The sequence below is a fragment of the Octopus bimaculoides genome, chromosome 19 (genome assembly GCF_046866305.1).
Source record: "Octopus bimaculoides isolate indiv1 chromosome 19, ASM4686630v1, whole genome shotgun sequence".
NCBI classification, from domain to species: domain Eukaryota; kingdom Metazoa; phylum Mollusca; class Cephalopoda; order Octopoda; family Octopodidae; genus Octopus; species Octopus bimaculoides.
In genome coordinates this window covers 25629315-25648867 of record NC_142946.1, presented here as the reverse complement: position 1 = coordinate 25648867, position 19553 = coordinate 25629315, and the positions used below count along the sequence as shown (strand labels likewise).

The 19553-nt window shown below is 34.7% G+C and overlaps 1 protein-coding gene across 5 annotated transcripts in view; it reads left to right on the top strand.

Moving 5' to 3' along the window:
• LOC106883271 (allograft inflammatory factor 1) overlaps nt 1-13852 on the top strand; it is a 123600-nt gene extending 109748 nt beyond the window's left edge. For all 5 annotated transcript variants that reach the window (XR_016245203.1, XM_014934217.3, XM_014934220.3 and 2 more), the window contains one exon: nt 13370-13852. Coding sequence is in view for 4 of the 5 variants with exons in the window: in XM_014934217.3 (XP_014789703.1) it covers nt 13370-13454 (85 nt within the window). In the remaining variant the exon portion in view is untranslated. The remainder of the gene's footprint in view (nt 1-13369) is intronic.
• The last annotated feature ends 5701 nt before the right edge of the window (nt 13853-19553 follow it).

Genomic DNA, 19553 nt, shown 5'->3' with positions numbered 1-19553 from the left:
ATTAACTGGTTTGAATAGTTACACATGGATAGTCATTTGCTTCATGGTCTTGCTCATCTAGTATAAAAAAAAATATGGCATAAATTTTTTTTTTTTTAAACTTCTGCTTCCATCAAATTAAAAATAGTTTTCATTTAACTTCAAATTTGTTTGTTATAACATTAATGAAAATGAAATATAACTGAAAACTGTAAAATAGCAATTTTTAAAGTGTGTGTATTAATAATTTTCTGTCAGATTTTCTTTTTCTTTCTCTCTTTCATTAAAGTAAATATTTAACAATGCAAGATATCCTAATCATTCAAATCTTTTATTTCATGTTTGTCACTGAAGATACAATTTTGTTGTTTATTCCATTGAGATGTAACTCCTTTTATGTACAATAACACTTAAAATATAAAATAAACAAGGAAAACAAGGAATAAATATATTTGATAGACATAAATCAATACATTCTAAATCAGAGTATTTTTAATATTTATTAATTCAAAGGTGGTAAGCTGGCAGAATTGTTAGCATGCCAAGCAAAATGTATAACATTTTGTCTGTCTTTATGTTCTGAGATAAATGCCACTGAGATAAATGCGACTTGCCTTTCTTCCTTTCAGGATCAATAAAATAAGTACCAGGTGGAGTTACTCCTTCTCTTGAACTTGCTGGCCTCGTGCCAAAATTTGAAACCAATATTTATTAATTCACTTGGGTGGTGTGCTAGCAGACCCGCTAGTATGTTGAGCAAAATAATTTGCAGCTTTATGTTCTGTGTTCTAATTCCACTACGGGAGACTTATGCTATGCATCATTTTAAAAAGCAGTGAGCTGGCAGAATTGTTAGCATGCTGGGCAAAATGCTTTACAGTTTTTCGTTCATCTGTATGTTCAGAGTTCAAATTCTGCTGAGGTCAACTTTGCCTTTTATCCTTTTGGAGTTGATAAAATAAGTACCAGTTGAATACTGGGGTCAATGTAATCGACTTACCCCTTCCCCCCAAATTGATTGGCCTTGTGCCAAGATTTGAAGCCAATATTTATTAATTCACTCAAAATTCTCACAACACTCTTTGTTTGCTAAGTACACGATGTATCTTTTTAGGTTTTCATTCAACAAGTTGCCTTTCTTCTGGACATTGTATTAAATAAAAAATTATATTAAATTAGGACAGATACTTAAGAGACAAGCAGGTGTGCATATATTAAAAGAAAGTAGTTGAGTGGCAAACTATATGAAGTCTGCCATCTTCAAAACTAGCCACATTTTTACTTTTGAATTGAGTGGTGGTAAAAGGTATTCCTTACAGTTTTGCTTTGGAAACATCAATTCCTTGATTCACCTATTCATCCCTGTTGCAATATACATTGTCACCTTGTTAAAACAGGAGAAATCTAACATGACTGACTATATTAGAAATGTTACAAAGAGTCAATGATGGACAGTGAACTATATAATGTATTGGAAAATCTCTTGGCCTACAACTGTATAAACAATTTGCTGTAATATTGAAAAAGTTGAAGCTTTTGCGATGCCTTTAGTTTGTACAATATTAACAAGGAGTGGATCTTGTGTCATAGAAAATATGGAAAAGTTTTGAACATGTGAATGAAGAATAGGCATTAATATAACTCTCTCTCTCTCTCTCTCTCTCTCTCTCTCTCTCTCTCTCTCTCTCTCTCTCTCTCTCTCTCTCTCTCTCTCTCTCTCTCTCTCTCACATACAAATGAAAACTTTTAATTTCATTTGACCTGAAGTAAAAACAGGATTCTAGTGTTGAAGGTAAAAACTTTGTAACAAGTCAGGATTGGTTTAATTGTTTCAAGAATCACTCAGAATTGCTTATCATACAGACAATAGGTGAGTCCACTCTTGTCAATTGCATTCCCAGGCTTATTGAAAAATATTATTAACGAAGGGTTATACATCCACAACAAATTTTAAACATTGATTGAGTCTAGCTTGTTTTGAAAACAAATGCCAAGACAAACTTACATTTCTAAAAAAAAAAAAAAAGGAAAAACACTGCACCAGCTTTCAAGGCTTCCAAGCACTGGTTGACTGACCTACTTGATGTTAATATCTGAGGATATCTAAGTTCAAACCACTAAGACACTAGTGGCTATGAAAACTACTTTAAATTTCATCACCAGAACATTGTTCCAGGATTGATTTGCTTCATGTTTCTGCCCAACTGTCAAAGAATAGTGTCAGGTTAAGAACCTTGAAAAAAAAAATGCCTTGCTTCTCATGGACAATGCTCTTGGTTATCAATCTAATCTGGATGACCTAACAGATAATGTTCAAGTAGTTTTTCTGCTTCTAAACACAACCAACTTGATTTAACCTATGGACCAGTGGCTTATTGTGATATTCAAAGCCTACATTTTATGGTGCAACACTTTTAAACAATTGATCAAGTTCCATGAAACTAGATTTATCAAGTTCCAAGAAGCTAAATCTACCAAACATGGTGTGGTTACTATATGATGAGTGCTACTGGAAATTTGACACAGGCAGAAAGTTAAAACAAACACAATAAATCTTGTCTTGAGTAAAATTTATCCAGGTTTCATTGCAGACTTCTTGTGCTTTGAGGAGTCTGTACTTTTGTACAGATTCAAGGGATTGTTGGGTTGGCACATCAAATTGGATTTAATGAAATAAATGAAGAAAATGTAGTATAATAATTTGAATCGCATAGTGAAGAAATATCCAATAAAAACCACATGGAGATGCAATGGCACCAAAAATTTTAACAAAAGATTTGGCCATTTTATTCTGAAAATGTTCCTCAAACATAGAGATGTTCAGAAGCAAACATGTTAATAATGATTGGATATAAATGCTACAAGGAATTATACAATCAGAAAAGAAAATGTACAACAAATCTTCAACCTATTTTTTTTTAAAAGTAAATAATTATCTTTTTATTAATCATCTTTCAAACTATATATAACACATTTATTATAAGGTTTAACATTAGAGGTGTTGTGAGTCTTTGCTTAGAAGTTTGCTAATATTTTTGTGACTAGGATTATCCTGTGTGAATGTAGCATTTGTTTATATCATTGAAGCTATGATAAAATTGGTTTCATTAAAGTCAACAATAAAATCTCACTCAGATCACACCCTACATTTTTTAAGGGAGGACATGCTGAAATTTTGTTGGTGCTTTTTCTATTCCTTTAAAGGAAACTCTGTGTATGCTGTGTATATATACACACACAGACAGATGCTTATATATGTGTGTATGTTCTTACATATGTATATGTATCATCACCATTTGCTTTTACATCTGTTTTTCCATGCTGGTAATTTTTTCCAAGACTGTTACCAACCCTTACCTGTTTTTCAAGAAATATATCTTTATTTCATTTTGAAACTGAGAAACTGATGAAGCTGCTGAAACCATATTTGTTTTCTGGAGGTTGTAAACAATGGCACCAATTTTACTCAAGTAGTGCCAATGAAGATATTTGGAAACAACAATCACATTTACAGAATTGCATTACTTGAAGTTTAATAAATCTGAAATAAATCCCAATCAGATAGTTTTTTTTTTCTTTTTACTTACCTATGTGTGAAACTTCAAGAAAAGTAATTGTGAGTCAAACTATTATTACAAATAAACCACATGAAATGTGTTGAGTGGTCTATTTTTTTGTGTATGTAGTGTGTCAAGGATGCATCACGAGATTGTGGTTTCTGTTCCTCGACTGGGTAGAAAAATACCTCATCTTGGGTTGTTCTGCGATTACTTCAAAGATATGAGAAGAAAGCCCAACTAAATGCTATAGAATTCTGTACATAGAAAAATAGAAAATTAATGATGCAGCACAATGATAAACTATACAGGGGTCATAGAAAAAAGTAAATATCTGGCTGATGATAAATCTCTATGGGCCAAATTATTTGGTTGAACTATGGGAAGCAGGTCAACCAAAACCAGGTAAATTTTGAGTTAGAAACCAGACAAGTAATTTCCATATGGCTATCCATATTATGAGTTGGACATGGAAGCTTACAACTCACCCCATAATATATCCTTTATAGAAACTGACAAACGCAGCATAAGGTTTTGCATGAAGATTCAGTATGTATAAGGCTGTTAATGCTAGTATCAACACACACACACACACACACACACACACACACTTATATATGGTGATTTGTATAAGAGTGGTTATGAATTACATAACAAGGATGTGTTGTGGAGGATGTAAATGTCTTCTGCTATAGCCATAGGCCAACAAAAGTGGATTTGTTCATAGGAAACTGAGAGAAGCCTGTTGTAAATGTGTATGTGTGTTTATATTTGCACTTCTCTATTGGTGTTCTTTCTCTTGACAACAGATCATCTGCTGACTCAACACATTCAAAGATAAATGGAATAAGAGACTTCTTATTTGAAAGCACATAAGGGTTAGTGACAGTAAGTGCATCTGGACATAAAACAATGCTTTAATATATTTGCTTAACCCATGCTAATGTGGGGAAAAGATAAACATTAACAAACATGAAGTAGAATTAGGAACATTCATTCTGTTCAATTTCACATTTATTTTTATTTTAAAATATCTTAGAATGAATTATAATATTTCTTCTATTTTCAAAGCAACTAAGTATTTATTTATACCTGAGGTTGTTACCAATCACATAACAGTTTGTGACATAATGGTGGAAATATATTTTAGCCACTGTAACCTATATTACATAACGTTACTTAAGTACAATAAATATAATTTTACTTTCTTCAAAATCATGATGAATGAATACAAGTTAAATGTATACATGTCCACCCATCCATCCTTTTATTTTTGTTAGCTACTGTTTCGAAAAGGGTCATACAAGTAGAGTCCTCAGCACTTCCTTCATAGGGGCCTATCAGAAGCAACCGTCATTGAAACTTCCTGCTACATTCCCAAATGTTACAAACTGAGACAATGGATTTTATCTAACCATCTTGCTCATAGTCTGCCCCTAATATTAATTTTCAAAATAAAAATATTAGATTAAATTAAAACAAATCCCTAATTTGTATATTTGCAATAGATATTTTCTGGGTCTTTGAGCTTCCATAGTCTTCTTTTCCAGATTAGTTTATTTCTCCAAGTCTTTCTAACTCTAATTCTGAAGTCACTAACTAGAAACTTACGTTGGGTTGTACACTCTTCACATGAGAAAGACTTTGCATTTTCAAGCATCCATCTATCTCGTTGCCTGGTGAGGAGGCAGTCAATCTGGTTTATGTGATCACTAGACTGATAAGTCATTAGGTGGCTGGCTGGTTTTTTGAAGTTAGTGTTGCAGATCATGAGATCATTTGCATCACAGAACTCCAACAGTTTTGTTCCCTCCTCATTTCTAGGTCCAAAACCATAGCTCCCATGCACTCCCTGGAATCCATGGTGATGCTGTCCAAAGTTACTGGTTTGTAACTTCAGAATAAGAGCTAGAAAGACTCAGAGAAATAAACCAATCTGGAAAAGAAGATTATGGAAGCTCAAAGACCTAGCAAACAGACAAAAATTTAGAGATTTCATTAAATATGATGTGTTGTCTTCCGCTGTTGACCTGCTCTGGTTTATTCAAGTATATAACAGTAATTTGCTTTACAACAAGCTGTTGCTAGTAAAAACCTGCTGATAGTAAGTGTCACACTTAGACATCCAGAAATAAAGTTTCATCCATACTTCTAAATATGGTGTTTTTCTTTAGATATGTTTTGTTTTATGGGGAGTACTTTCAAATGTTTAAATCTGTAATATATTGTTCAAGTAGACTTATCTCTTTACTCCAACTATTTCATGTTTCATTAAGTTTTCTTGTAAAATATATATATATATATATATATATATATATAAAAACAAATAATAAATGAGTATATGCATATATACGTACAGGTATGTGCATACCTACGTCTACCTGTATATATAGGTGCATATCTGGGTACAGGACATTGCAAACAAAACGTAGACAAGAAAATAATAATAACCAGAGTACAGAAAACACACAAGCCACATAGAGAACATTTTCCTTCATCAGCTACCCCCGTTTTAACACCGGCGTTTCGAAGAGTTGGGCAGGACGCATCGTTAAAACAGCTCTTCCCATGGACCGCAAATTAAATTTGTATACACAAATTAAACCTGTGCCATGGAGGAATGTAGTGGCAGACAAAAAACAAGACAGGAAAACAAACGGAAAAGGCTATGCGGCCAGACATGAAAAATTATGTGTATATGAACGCTGTGAGGCACGAACTTGAAAGTGGGGACAAAGTAAGTTCGCGTGTTTGCTCGGCGATAGCCAAGGAAGAAAAGGATTAGTGACCGGAAGCATGTGACCATGCAGGGGTAAGGGAGAGAGAGAGAGAGAGAGTGGTAGAGGGAGAAACAAAGGGAGGAAGTAGAAGAATAGGTGAGCAACGAGAGATAGAGAGGAAGAGAGGAATATAGTAGTAGCAGAAGGAAGTACGAGGGGGGAAAGAGAGAGATATAGTAGTAACAAGGAAGAATGAGAGGGGTAAAGAGAGATACGTAGTAGTAACAGAGGAAGAACGAGAGGGGGAAAAAGTGATAGAGAAAGAGATAGAGTCGCGTCAGAAAATATAAAGTTGAAATAACCACTTACAACAATGATGACGCTGGCGTTCGGTCATGTAAAAACAAATAATAAATGAGTATATGCATATATATGTACAGGTATGTGCATACCTATGTCTACCTGTATATATAGGCGCATATCTGGGTACAGGACATTGCAAACAAAATGTAGACAAGAAAATAATAATAACCAGAGTACAGAAAACACACAAGCCACATAGAGAACATTTTCCTTCATCAGCTACCCCCGTTTTAACACCAGCGTTTCGAAGAGTTGGGCAGGACACATCGTTAAAACGGCTCTTCCCATGGACTGCAAATTAAATTTGTATACACAAATTAAACCTGTGCCATGGAGGAATGTAGTGGCAGACAAAAAACAAGACAGGAAAACAAATGGAAAAGGCTATGCGGCCAGACATGAAAAATTATGTGTATATGAACGCTGTGAGGCATGAACTTGAAAGTGGGGACAAAGTAAGTTCTCATGTTTGCTCAGCGGTAGCCAAGGAAGAAAAGGATTAGTGACCGGAAGCATGTGACCATGCAGGGGTAAGGGAGAGAGAGAGAGTGGTAGAGGGAGAAACAAAGGGAGGAAGTAGAAAAATAGGTGAGCAACGAGAGAAAGAGAGGAATACAGTAGTAGCAGAAGGAAGTACGAGGGGGGAAAGAGAGAGATATAGTAGTAACAGAAGGAAGAACGAGAGGGGTAAAGAGAGATACGTAGTAGTAACAGAGGAAAAACGAGAGGGGGAAAAAGTGATAGAGAAAGAGAGAGAGTCGCGTCAGAAAATATAAAGTTGAAATAACTACTTACAACAGTGATGAGGCTGGCGTTCGATCATGTAAAAACAAATAATATATATATATATATATATATATATATATATATATATATATATATATATAAAATAGTAAATCCAAAATAATGAAGAACAAACACAAGAAAAAAAAACAACAATGCGAGGATGTGGTACATGCAAAGTATTAGCAGATGCTCAGGGAAGGAAAGAAAGGTGGTTTTACATTTCAAGCAAAGCTTTTGGTCAGAAACAGGAGACGGAGGAAAGTCCAAGAGGAAAGGAAGATGAAGGAAAAAAATCACCAACGATTCACATGTGGTTACATTTTGAAAATGTATATAGATATATTATTTAATGAACACAATATATATATTTTTATGAGCTACTACTAGTTTCATGCAATGAAAACAACTCAGAGTTTTATATGGTGCCTCCTTGCAATCCTAAGGCTCTGCCAACATGGAATATATATTGGCTAGTAGTTCATAAATCTGAAAAGAAGCACACTCTAAAGCTGTAGAGCGGTAATACTTAAAGGGTTTTTGGTTATGGCTAGTCAGAAAGTGACCATTGATTTTGCACCTATAAAGTTCTTAGCAGTGTAGGTGACTCATCAAACTTGTTGGCTAGAGGCACATAACCTCTCTACAATTGAAGGTAGGAAAAAGTCTTGGTTAGCCAACAAGTCTGATAAGTCATCTATACTGCTAGGAACTTTATTGGTGCCAAACCAATGGTCATTCTCTGATCGACTATAACCAACAATCCTTTAAGTATATTGTGTGTGTGTGTGTGTGTATTCTATCAAGTGTATATTTGCTAAACCACATTCATATTTTTGACATTCTTTCATCTCCTTATTGTTCATTTTCCCAATAGCCACTTCTTTAAGTCATGTCTTCATCACTTTCTCATATGATTCTACAACTTCTCTTCCTCTCTCATCCCATTCACTCTATTTCTTCTATCACATTCTTCTTCTCTTTCACTCATCCAACCTGGTTTTTCTCCTGTCATTGCTCTCTCCCCTATTTAATTTCTTAATGCTTTCTTGAGTGCATGTACACATCAGGTGTGTAGTGAGTACTTTTTACTCTTATAGTCTACAAATCTGCCCTTCTCGGGATGTTGCCATGATAAAATGCATCCAGCAAACTCTATAGAGTGGTTGACAAATAAGTAGAGAAAGTATTGGGTCAAGGAGTCTCTTTAGTGCTGTTGTATCATGATAAGATGTACTTGAAACACTCTGTAAAACAGTCAGTGATAGGAAGGACATTCAACCATTGAAACAAAACCAAAAATAAAATATTCGAACAAGATATGGACCACCCATTTGCCTATGAAGATAATGGTTCTCTATAAATCTAACTGTAATTGTAATGACCACCCAACCCATGCCAGCATGGAAAACAGACATAAAATGATATTTATACACACATAAACACACACACACACACACATTACATTCATACATACATGTATACATACACACACATTGATAAGCCAATATACCACCATCATCTCATCATTGTTTTAATGTCCATTTTTCCATGCTTACCTGGAAGAGTGTCTTGTAGCAGATTTTTCTATGATCAGATGCCCTTCCTGTTGTCAACCCTTATCTGTTTCCAAGCCAGATAAAAATGCTCTTGTCTGTTGAACAACAATCAGCCTACACATAGCTACAGGTTTACAATGAATTGGAAACAAACCTCACTATTTGTATGAGCATTTTGTTTACACAGATTGTGCAACTTGTCAAGATATGCTTCAGAATTTTTATCTTTTAATTTTTTTATGTGTAGAAAGTCAATTTTGCCTCTGTATTTCTGTACTTTTTGCATTTGCTCTGTTATTTGATTAGCCATGACCTTGCTACGTGGTACAATAAAATTTTGATGATTTTATACCCATAGATTGGATTTTGAATTAAATGGTTACTAACTAGAATGGCCCATTTGACAGATAATTAAAAGCATTTATCAAGTGATTCTACCAACAGAAATAACGACTTCACTGTACACCACACAGATTGATGCATATCTTCATACACCTCTTTCCTGATGTGCGATTCATTAGTGTTAGGATCATTTCAGTTTATATCCACTTGATTTTAGAATATTCTCGCTGATGAGATGAAAGTAGGCTGAAATGTTTAGCTATTTCATATACTTGCAATGAGTAAATAATAATAATAATAATAATAATAATAATAATAATAATCCTTTCTAATATAGGCACAAGGCCTGAAATTTCAGGGAGGAGAATAGTTGATTACATCAGTCTCAGTACTCAACTGGTACTTATTTTATCAACCCTGACAAGATGAAAGGCAAAGTCAACCCCGGTGGAATTTGAACTCAGAATCTAAGGTTGGATGAAATACCACTAAGCATTTTGCCTGGCAGGCTAATGATTCTGCCAGCTTGCCGCCTTAATAATAATATTATTATTATTATTATCCTGGAAATATGGATACAAGGTACCGGATGCTTGGTACCAACATACACCAGAGAAGGTAATGAATGAAAAGGGGAAGGCAAAAATTCTCTGAGACTTTGACTTCCAGACAGACAAGATGTTAGAGCATCAAAAGCTGGATATAGTAACCTTTAGGAGGGACAAATGAGAGTCCCTAATAATCAACATGTCAGTGCAAGGGGATCAACATATTATCATGAAAGAAAGAGAAAAGATTGATAAATATGGTGACTTGAGAATTGAGATTGCCAAGATGTGGCAGCTACAAGAGTCAAACATAAAGGTTGTCCCTGTTGTCATCAGAGCATTGGGTTCAATACTACCCAATCTGAAGAACCATCTGGAAACTTTAGAAATACCCTACAATCTAGGTGTATTGCAAAAATTGGTATTACTTAGAACTGCATGCATATTGCATAAAGTACTGTCTGTCTGAGGTTGTTGTGACTTGACAGACAGTACAAACCCGCGGTAGACACAATATCTTCAATCAACATCACAATATTGGATGATGTGCAATGTCTTAAATAATAATAATAATAATAATAATAATGGTTTCAAATCTTGGCACAGGGCCAGCAATTTTTTCTTTTTGAGGTGATGGGGAAGTTAATTACATTGACCCTAGCACTTGACTAATACTTATTTTATTGATCCCAAAACGATAAAAGGCATAGCTGATCTCAATGGAATTGGAATGCAGAACTGGAAGAAATGCTGCTAAGCTTCATCCTTAATCAAGATATCTAAAGGTCTCTGTTAACTTGTTTTTCAGATTATTGGGACATAGTTCTTTTTCAGTGATAATTTTAGGTGCAAGATGTGTAAGCTCTCGTTAGTAAGATTAAAAGTTCACTTTAGCAAACATCTGAGACTCTTTGCAAAGACAGAAGGCTGTGGAAAGACAAATAGCCAACATCATCTGGTTTGCTCAACAAATTCCATTCAAATCTATCAGACTAATTTGTTCCTGTTTTAAATTATTTTTACTTCAACTAATAGCAGAGTGTGAGCAGTTGGGTCACTTGAGTGGTGGTGGTGGTGGTTGTGGCCAGAGCATTTGCTAAGAATTTGGCATTCATCTTGAATGTAGTCGTCAGAAATGAGCACATTTATGTCACTCTAGAAATAATTATCTAGGACAATACACAGTAGAATGTGTTAGGTTTACACTTGCTTTCAGCAGAAATGTAATTACCGTATTTTAACGTGTATAAGGAACTCCCTAAATTTGGGGGCTTAAAATTTGGAAAAAAGGTTTTGTAAGGGATTATAATACTATCCATCTATAAGGTACTCCCATATTTTTTTAACCTAATTTTTGACAAAAAAAAGGAGGTTCCTTATACGTGTTAAAATATGGTAATTTGAACAATGTCTAGGGGAGACAAAAACACCCTCTAAAATCTAAAAACAATAAGCAATGAAGATAACTAATTAGAAGAATTGATCGGACAAAAAAAAGCAGATTGGAAAGGATCTGATTTCTAAAGTTAATAGGTGAAAACAATGAACTCGGTCATGTTGGATCTCCTCAGCAAAGCTTTTTCCATACAGTTGAGAAGATTAAGAGTGTCTCTAGTGAACTACTTAGAGAGATGTTGGCAATCCTTCGATATAACTCGACAAAACCAAAGCAAACACTCGGCTGTTTCCGTGACAACTCGACAATTCACTTCGGATATCTTCGTGACCTCCGTGACAGCTGCTGTGACCTCTGTGTGTGCGTACTTGTTCTTGTCTGTGTATGTGCATGTGTGCATGCTTGTTCTTCTCTGTGTGTGTGCATGTGTGAGTGATTGTTCTTGTCTGTGTATCTCTGTGTGTGCATGCTTATGCTTGTCTCTGTGTGTGCTGGTTCTGTTTACATTCACACACATAGACACACAGACAAGAACAAACACATACACACACACACAGACAAGAACAAGCACACACAGACAAGAACAAGCACGCACACACAACCCATTAGCTTTCTTCTCCTCCAGCAGCTGTCATGGAGGTCACCAAGATATCTGAAGCGAATTGTCGAGTTGTCACGGAAACAGTCAAGTGTTTGTTTTTGTTTTGTCGAGTTATATCGAAGGATTGCCGAGATGTTAGCCGCTTTTTTTGTAGTTATCTCCCTTGCTATATATATATATATATATATATATATATATATATATGTCATTTTTACCGTTCTAAACAGTCCTAGCGAGAGTGTCTGCCTATGAAATTACATACTTGTAATTAATTTAGATCATTTGAATAATTTCAGTGGAATTTCAACTAGATAAATGAGAGTTAGGAAGTAAGTTAGGTTGCTCTGTGGGGAGAACATTTTCAGCATCTGAATATATCACATTTCTTTTTCTTTTACAACAGATGATTCTTGCTGATACATATCACCATAAGTCTCCTTAAATTTAATTGTTTATATTCAGAGAAAATGTCACAAGTCATATCGATTAGAGAGTACATTCTTATTTCAACAAGTTTAATGTTTTCATTATTTCGACAGAAACTGAACATATTAAAGCATCTGACTTGTACTGGAATATTTGATGGTAGTGCACATATGTACAGATATTGTACTAGGAAACAAGTGTTGCTTTCCAAACTCAGAGAATAAAGTATTTACTAGAGCAAAGATTATCTGTGATAAACCAGTTGACTGTACAACTCTGTCCATGTAGACGAGTATATGTTTCTCAATTAATAGTTTCATTAAAATGCTTCTGGTCTGGTTTAATCTTGACACTTAGATAAGCAGAAACTAAGATGAGGTGAAAACTAGGTTGAAATCCTCAGTTAGAAATAGACCATGAAGTATCTATCTGTAAAAAGTAAACAAACATTGGAAATGTCTACATCATTCTTGTAGTTTAATACTAACTTTGTTGTAAATGACTTGAAAGTATTGTTTATGCACTCAGCCATTGTTTAAGTACCAATGCAACAAATTTGGAATTCTGTATAGGACGTAAACTGCTGTCAGATAGGTCCTTGCAAATATTGTCCCTCTAATTTCCTTTCATAAGGTTGGTCTTGTAGTTTTTCTCTGTTTGGTGGCTATGGGGAAAGACAGGTAGTGTGGATACTACTTAAAGAGATATTTCTTCAAAATACTCATCACTTTCCTAAAACATTACTCACTTAGATCAGTGACAAATCACATGAACTGAATATGTACTGACAAACTCACATAGAGTTTGAAATACAAAATGCTAAGTAACCAACTAAACAGGGAAGTCTTTAATGAGATACTTCTTATTTGTCTGTCTTATGTTAAAATTATTTTTTTGTTGATAATCTTTTCTGCACACAGAAAAACCATTTAAGCAGATCTAACAAATGCTTCTAAACATCAACTGTCACAACTGAATGATAGTATCAATGACACAAAACATTATGTACAGAATACCAGACACATTCAAACAAATAACTTTTGCATTCATGAGTTATAAACCATAACTATTTTCTTTCTTTCTCTTTTTTTTTAGGATACTGATGTTTGAAGAAAAAAACAAACCAAAGGAACAACCAAAAGGACCACCACCCAAGCGAGATCTAAGCAATCTTCCATGATATGAAAGACTGTCAGCAGCTCTGGTTTGGGAAGCACCATTTTAAAAAGTGTTATAGTCTCGTTATGGATTAGATATCCAGCTCATTTGCTGATAAATTCTATTTTTTTAAAAAAACAAGGAACAATCAATAAATAAACAAACGAAAAAAGTATTTACAATTTTAAACCATCTAAAATGACATACTTTCAATTTATCCATATCAGAGCTGCTTCAAGTGACAAGGCACATATATATTTTTTGTTGATATCTTGTTTTCCTCTTTTTGTTTTCCCCTACCAAAATACAATTTAAATTATAATTGATATTACACATTCTTCTCCAGTAAACATCTGGATTCTGGCTAGTAATTTCAAACCCACTTTATTTGACTAATTTAATAAATTTTCCCTAACATAATCTTTTTTTTTTTTCTTTATGTAAATTAAACAATCAGTGTAACCAAATATAAGTCGGGTCACTTGCAGAAAATCATATTGTTGGATGAGTTAATGATAAATTCATAATTATCTGTGCTTATGAACCTATGTGAATTTGTGTGTGTGTGTGTGTGTGTGTGTGTGTGTGTATACATGTATCCTTAAAAGACATGATTGTGTGGTTAAGAATTTTGATTCACAACAATGTGGTTTCAGGTTCATTCTCACTGTATGGCACTTCTGGCAAGAGTCTCATGATCAACATTACCTTGTGATTGAAATTTGATTCAAGAAAACTATGCAGAAATTCATTGTTTTTATATCATTATCGTCATTGTCATTTCAATATCCTCTTTTCCATGCTAGCACAGTCAGAGAGAATTTATTGAGGCAAGTTTTCTATGGCCAGGTGCCCATCCTATTGCCAACCCTATACCTATTTCCAAGCAACGTAATAGTTCTCCCTTGGCCAGACATGTTTTTGCAGAATATTGGAAATGAATGACACTGTCTATGTGACATTGACAATCGTTTACAACTATCATATGGTATCAAGACAGAGATACAAACATATATACATTCACACACTCACATATATATAAGGGCTTCTTTCAGTTTCCATATACTAAATCCACTCACAAGGCCTTGGTTGGCTCAGGGTTGTAGTAGAAGACGTTCCCAAGGTGTTGTACACCAGGACTGAACCCAGAACCATATGGTTGGGAAGTAAACTTCTTAATCACACAGTTACACCTGCTATATAAAGTATAAATTAAGCTGTTACCATAGAAGATAGCTTAATTTGAATATATGTGCTTTTGATGGCTCAGCATATACTTTATGCTCAGTGTGAAGAAGAAGGACTGAAATAGATTTCAATATTAGAAAGTCTAACTGTGAGAAATGTAAAAATGTAAGAGGTAGGAAATACAAAGTAATAACACTGATTACAAATAACAAAAATATGGCTGAGAGAAAATAACTCAGAGGAGCATTATGTATAGAAATGTATGTACATATGTAACTATGTATTGGGTTGACCAAAAAAGGAAACAGGTAAAGGTTGATGACTGGAGGGACATCTGGAGAGAGAAATATTCGCCTCAACAAATTCTATTTGACCCATACAAGCATGGAAAAGTGGACATTAAATGAAGATGATGTGTGTATTTAGAATACTGAACTTCCATGAATTATTTTTTCCCTCACCTTCACAGTTGATATTCTTATTCAGTATCACTAGCTTCACTTACACTTTTATCTATACGAAACATTTTAAAGCCTCATCAACTGAAGTGAATATGCTTTCCTAATGAGATCTAATGACTTTGAAAATTGTCCATACCTTTCATCAATTAATTAGTTTTTATATTCCATCCATACTGACAATGAATATCAACAATAAGGTTGAGCAAAAATACCTCATGAAAGCATTCTGCAAAATACATATGCAGTAGATAATCTCTGTCAAATAAAGCTTTTCAAGTCATCATAGAATATATATATATATATATATATATATATATATATATATATATATATATATATATATATATATATATATATATATATATGTATGTATATATATATATATATATGTATGTATATATATATATACACTCAAATGTAAATTGGTAATGTTGTGACAGACGATTGGCCTGTCTACCAAGCCAGGAGAGCAACAGCGTCCAGAAAGTAGAACAATGTGAGGAAGTGCATTGTGATGAGTGGTGTATATCACATCTGATAGTCTGGTCAATACAGTAAGATATGAATGCAGGTATGGCTTGTATGGTGAAGTTCAGTTCCACTACGCAGCACCTTGGGGAAGTATCTTCAATAACACTGAGCCAACCAATACCTTGTGAATGGATTTAGTAGGCAGAATCTGAAAGAAGATAATTCGTCAAACTTACACACCTGCTTGTTGCTCCATCACCTGTCTTCGTCTTTTGTTTTCTGTAAATTTGAACTACACACACAGAGTCTTCTAATGTTATGAGAACTTCCTACAAAGGTCTCTTACATGAAAACAGTTACAGATTAGTATCAAGAAGGGCATGCAACAATGCCTCAAATAACGTATCTATCCAACTTATGCAAGCTCAGAAAAATGGACACAAAAACAACAATAAAATGTAAGTGTACAGGTGCAACAGGTACCATGTGTCAGATGTTGAAATGATTGCAAAGCAATGTGAAATGAAGTGCTTTGCTCAAGAACACAACACAATGCCCGGTCTGGGAATCAAACCTACGATCTTGCAATATGTATATGTATGAATACATATATATGTATGTGTATATATATATATATATATATATATATATATATATATATATATATATATATATATACTAGCAGAAATACCTGGTATTGCCCGGATTAAAGAGAATAATGGAATTTTAAAATGCTGTCTAGATTACGCAGGTCTCAACTGCTAGTAGCTGAAATACCAAATTTCTACATTAATAACACTCCAACCCATGCCAGCATGGAACATAGACATTAAGTGAAATGTTAAAAGAAAATTTTCAACTCATATATGTATATAAAGTAAATACATGTAATTCAAAAACACGTTTTGTGTAGCTTATTTCATAACCAAAAAACGGCTATCCTCACCCATTCCCGCCAAATGACCATACCAGCACAATCGTCTCTCTTGCACACCACAACTGATGCTTCTTAAGTCCAACTTTTCTCTCAAGGTACTAACACTCTGCCGAGTATGCACACTGACATTACACATCCATCGGAGCATACTAGCTTCATTTTTTGCGAGCTTACGCATGTCCTCAGCAGTCACGGTCCATGTTTCACTGCCATGTAGCATGGCTGTTCGTACACATGCGTCACACAGTCTGCCTTTTACTCTGAGCAAGAGGCCCTTTGACACCAGCAGAAGTAAGAGCTCTCTGAACTTTGCCCAGGCTACTCTTATTCTAGCAGTTAGACTTTAAGCACACCCACCCCCGCTACTGACTTGGTCACCTAGATAGCGGAAGCTATCAACTACTTCTAGTTTTTCTCCCTGGAATGTGGCAGAAGTTGTTCATACTCTTAAATTGTTCATACTCTTAATTGCTTTATCTACCATGGTACTGTCAACTCGGATAGCTGGTCCCTCTGTTGGGTCGACATTTGGCTGACTCTCTTTCTCCCATTCATTTTCTTTATTGAACAACCTTTCATAGTGGTGTCTCCCAACCTCTCTCTTTGCAGCCACATTTAGTGCAAGTGAACTATCATCCAGGTGAACACATTTTTCTCCTACGACATCATGATTCTTTCTATACATATATACATATATATATATATATATATATATATATATATATACATATATATATATATATATATATATATATATACATATATATATATATATATATATATATATATATATAGGCGTAGGAGTGGCTGTGTGGTAAGTAGCTTGCTTACCAACCACATGGTTCCGGGTTCAGTCCCACTGCGTGGCACCTTGGGCAAGTGTCTTCTACTATAGCCTCGGGTCGACCAAAGCCTTGTGAGTGGATTTGGTAGATGGAAACTGAAAGAAGCCTGTCGTATATATGTATATATATATATATGTATGTATGTGTGTGTATATGTTTGCGTGTCTGTGTTTGTCCCTCCCAACATCACTTGACAACCGATGCTGGTGTGTTTACGTCCCCATAACTTAGCGGTTCGGCAAAAGAGACCAATAGAATAAGTACTAGGCTTCCAAAGAATAAGTCCTGGGGTCGATTTGCTCGACTAAAGGCGGTGCTCCAGCATGGCCACAGTCAAATGACTGAAACAAGTAAAAGAGAAAAGGGAGTAAAGAGTATACATATATACATATATATATATATATACTTATATGTACATATATATATATATAATACAAAGAATATATATACATGTATACACACATATATGTACATACTTACATCTACATGTGTATATATATGCATATCAGGGTACAGGACGTTAGAACAATGAACTACAGACAACGGAATGAACACATAGGAAAACGGAAAGCCACTTGGAATATTCCTTCATCAGCTGTCTCTATTCTAACTAGACGTTACGAAGATATATATATATATATATATATATATATATATATGTATGCGAGTAAAAATAAATACAAAAAAGTGGGGGGGTTGTATGATTGTGTATAGAGGAATATATATTTTGTTTAAAAGAGTTCCAACACTGTCTGTTTTTTATGTTTTATTTATATTCCTGCAGAACCAATGTGGGGTATAGAATATGGAATATACAATATATAATATAATATACAATATATAATATAAAATAAAATAAAATAAAAATGGATGGCACCATGAAATAAAGTATTGAATGTAGATGAAATATTGAGTGTTCAATATAAAGGATCAAATATATAAATATAAATATATAAAGCCTTTATATATATAGTTGATAGTGTCGTAAAAGGTTGTCTGTCAGTAGGGAGTGAAAGAGTAAGGAATGCACAGTGCTGACTAGAAGGGAAGAAAGGATAGAAGTGGCATTGTCCTTGGTCTGCTGATACAAAAATGAGGAAGAGATAGGAAATTCTCTCTATGTATAGACTATGGTCAGCAATGTAGGTCAAACCATAAACAAAGGACTGACCTTTCCATAACCAGCACAGGTCCTAGGGGGTCGAGTGCTTCCTCATCAATTGTCTGGTGTGGAGAGGATTTCCCCCTTGTTTTGACAAACAGCAAGCAGGTAGAATTGGTTTCAAATCTCAGGTAGGGTCAAACTAGATCCCTACACTACTCCCCTGCTAGAGAGTTTCTAAAAAAATAAGAAATGAATGATCTAAGGAAAAGAGTGCATTCATACAAAAATGCAATTTAAGTCAAGGTGAAAATAATGTTCAATTGTGAAAAGTATTTTGTTGTTGGTAGATGCAATGCAAGGCTGAGAAAAATGGCCCATATCAGGAGAGAGAATCTTGAGAAGGTATATGGGACAGGTATCCATTTGTGTGAGTCTGAATAGCAGTGTTGCTTTGCTTGCACAGAATGCAGAATATGCCAGTCAGTGCACGACTGAGGCAGAGTGAACAAGCATGCGCATGAGTGCAGAACGTGCCAGTTGTTGCGTGACTGAGGCAGTGAGTGAGTGTGCAAGGGCGTATACATGAGTGCGAGAGAAAGTCCTGCAGCTGTGAAATAAGCTGAGATGAGAGAGTGTGGGTATTCTCTATCCATGGCATCAGCAAAAGTTTTCTTGCAGGATTGCATTTTGTATGAAAATACAGAGCAGTACATAAATGGGTCAGCGTGCGAAGAAAGAAGTTACAGATATTCAAAAGGAGAACATTTAGCAGAAACCATGTAATAAAAAAACAGGTGAACAATGCATATGCATGAAATGTGCACTGCCAATGGCCAACGAGAAGAATATAAAAATATAGAACATTCAAAACCATATGCATATGAATTCAGTTGTTTTGGTGAAACGAGTCGTTGTGGAAATAAAGTTGTCACGGAGTTGTGTGTTACATGTAAACAAATGAAGGTGGTATGCAAACAGAACAGAATAAAATAAGCAAAAATGACAAACTTGGCTAGAAAGTGCCCAGTAGTAATTCTAGTGATAGTGACGAGGTTGGTTTGCTGGTTAGTAGTTGATAGTGTAGAAAAAGGTTGTCTGTCAGTAGAGAATGAAA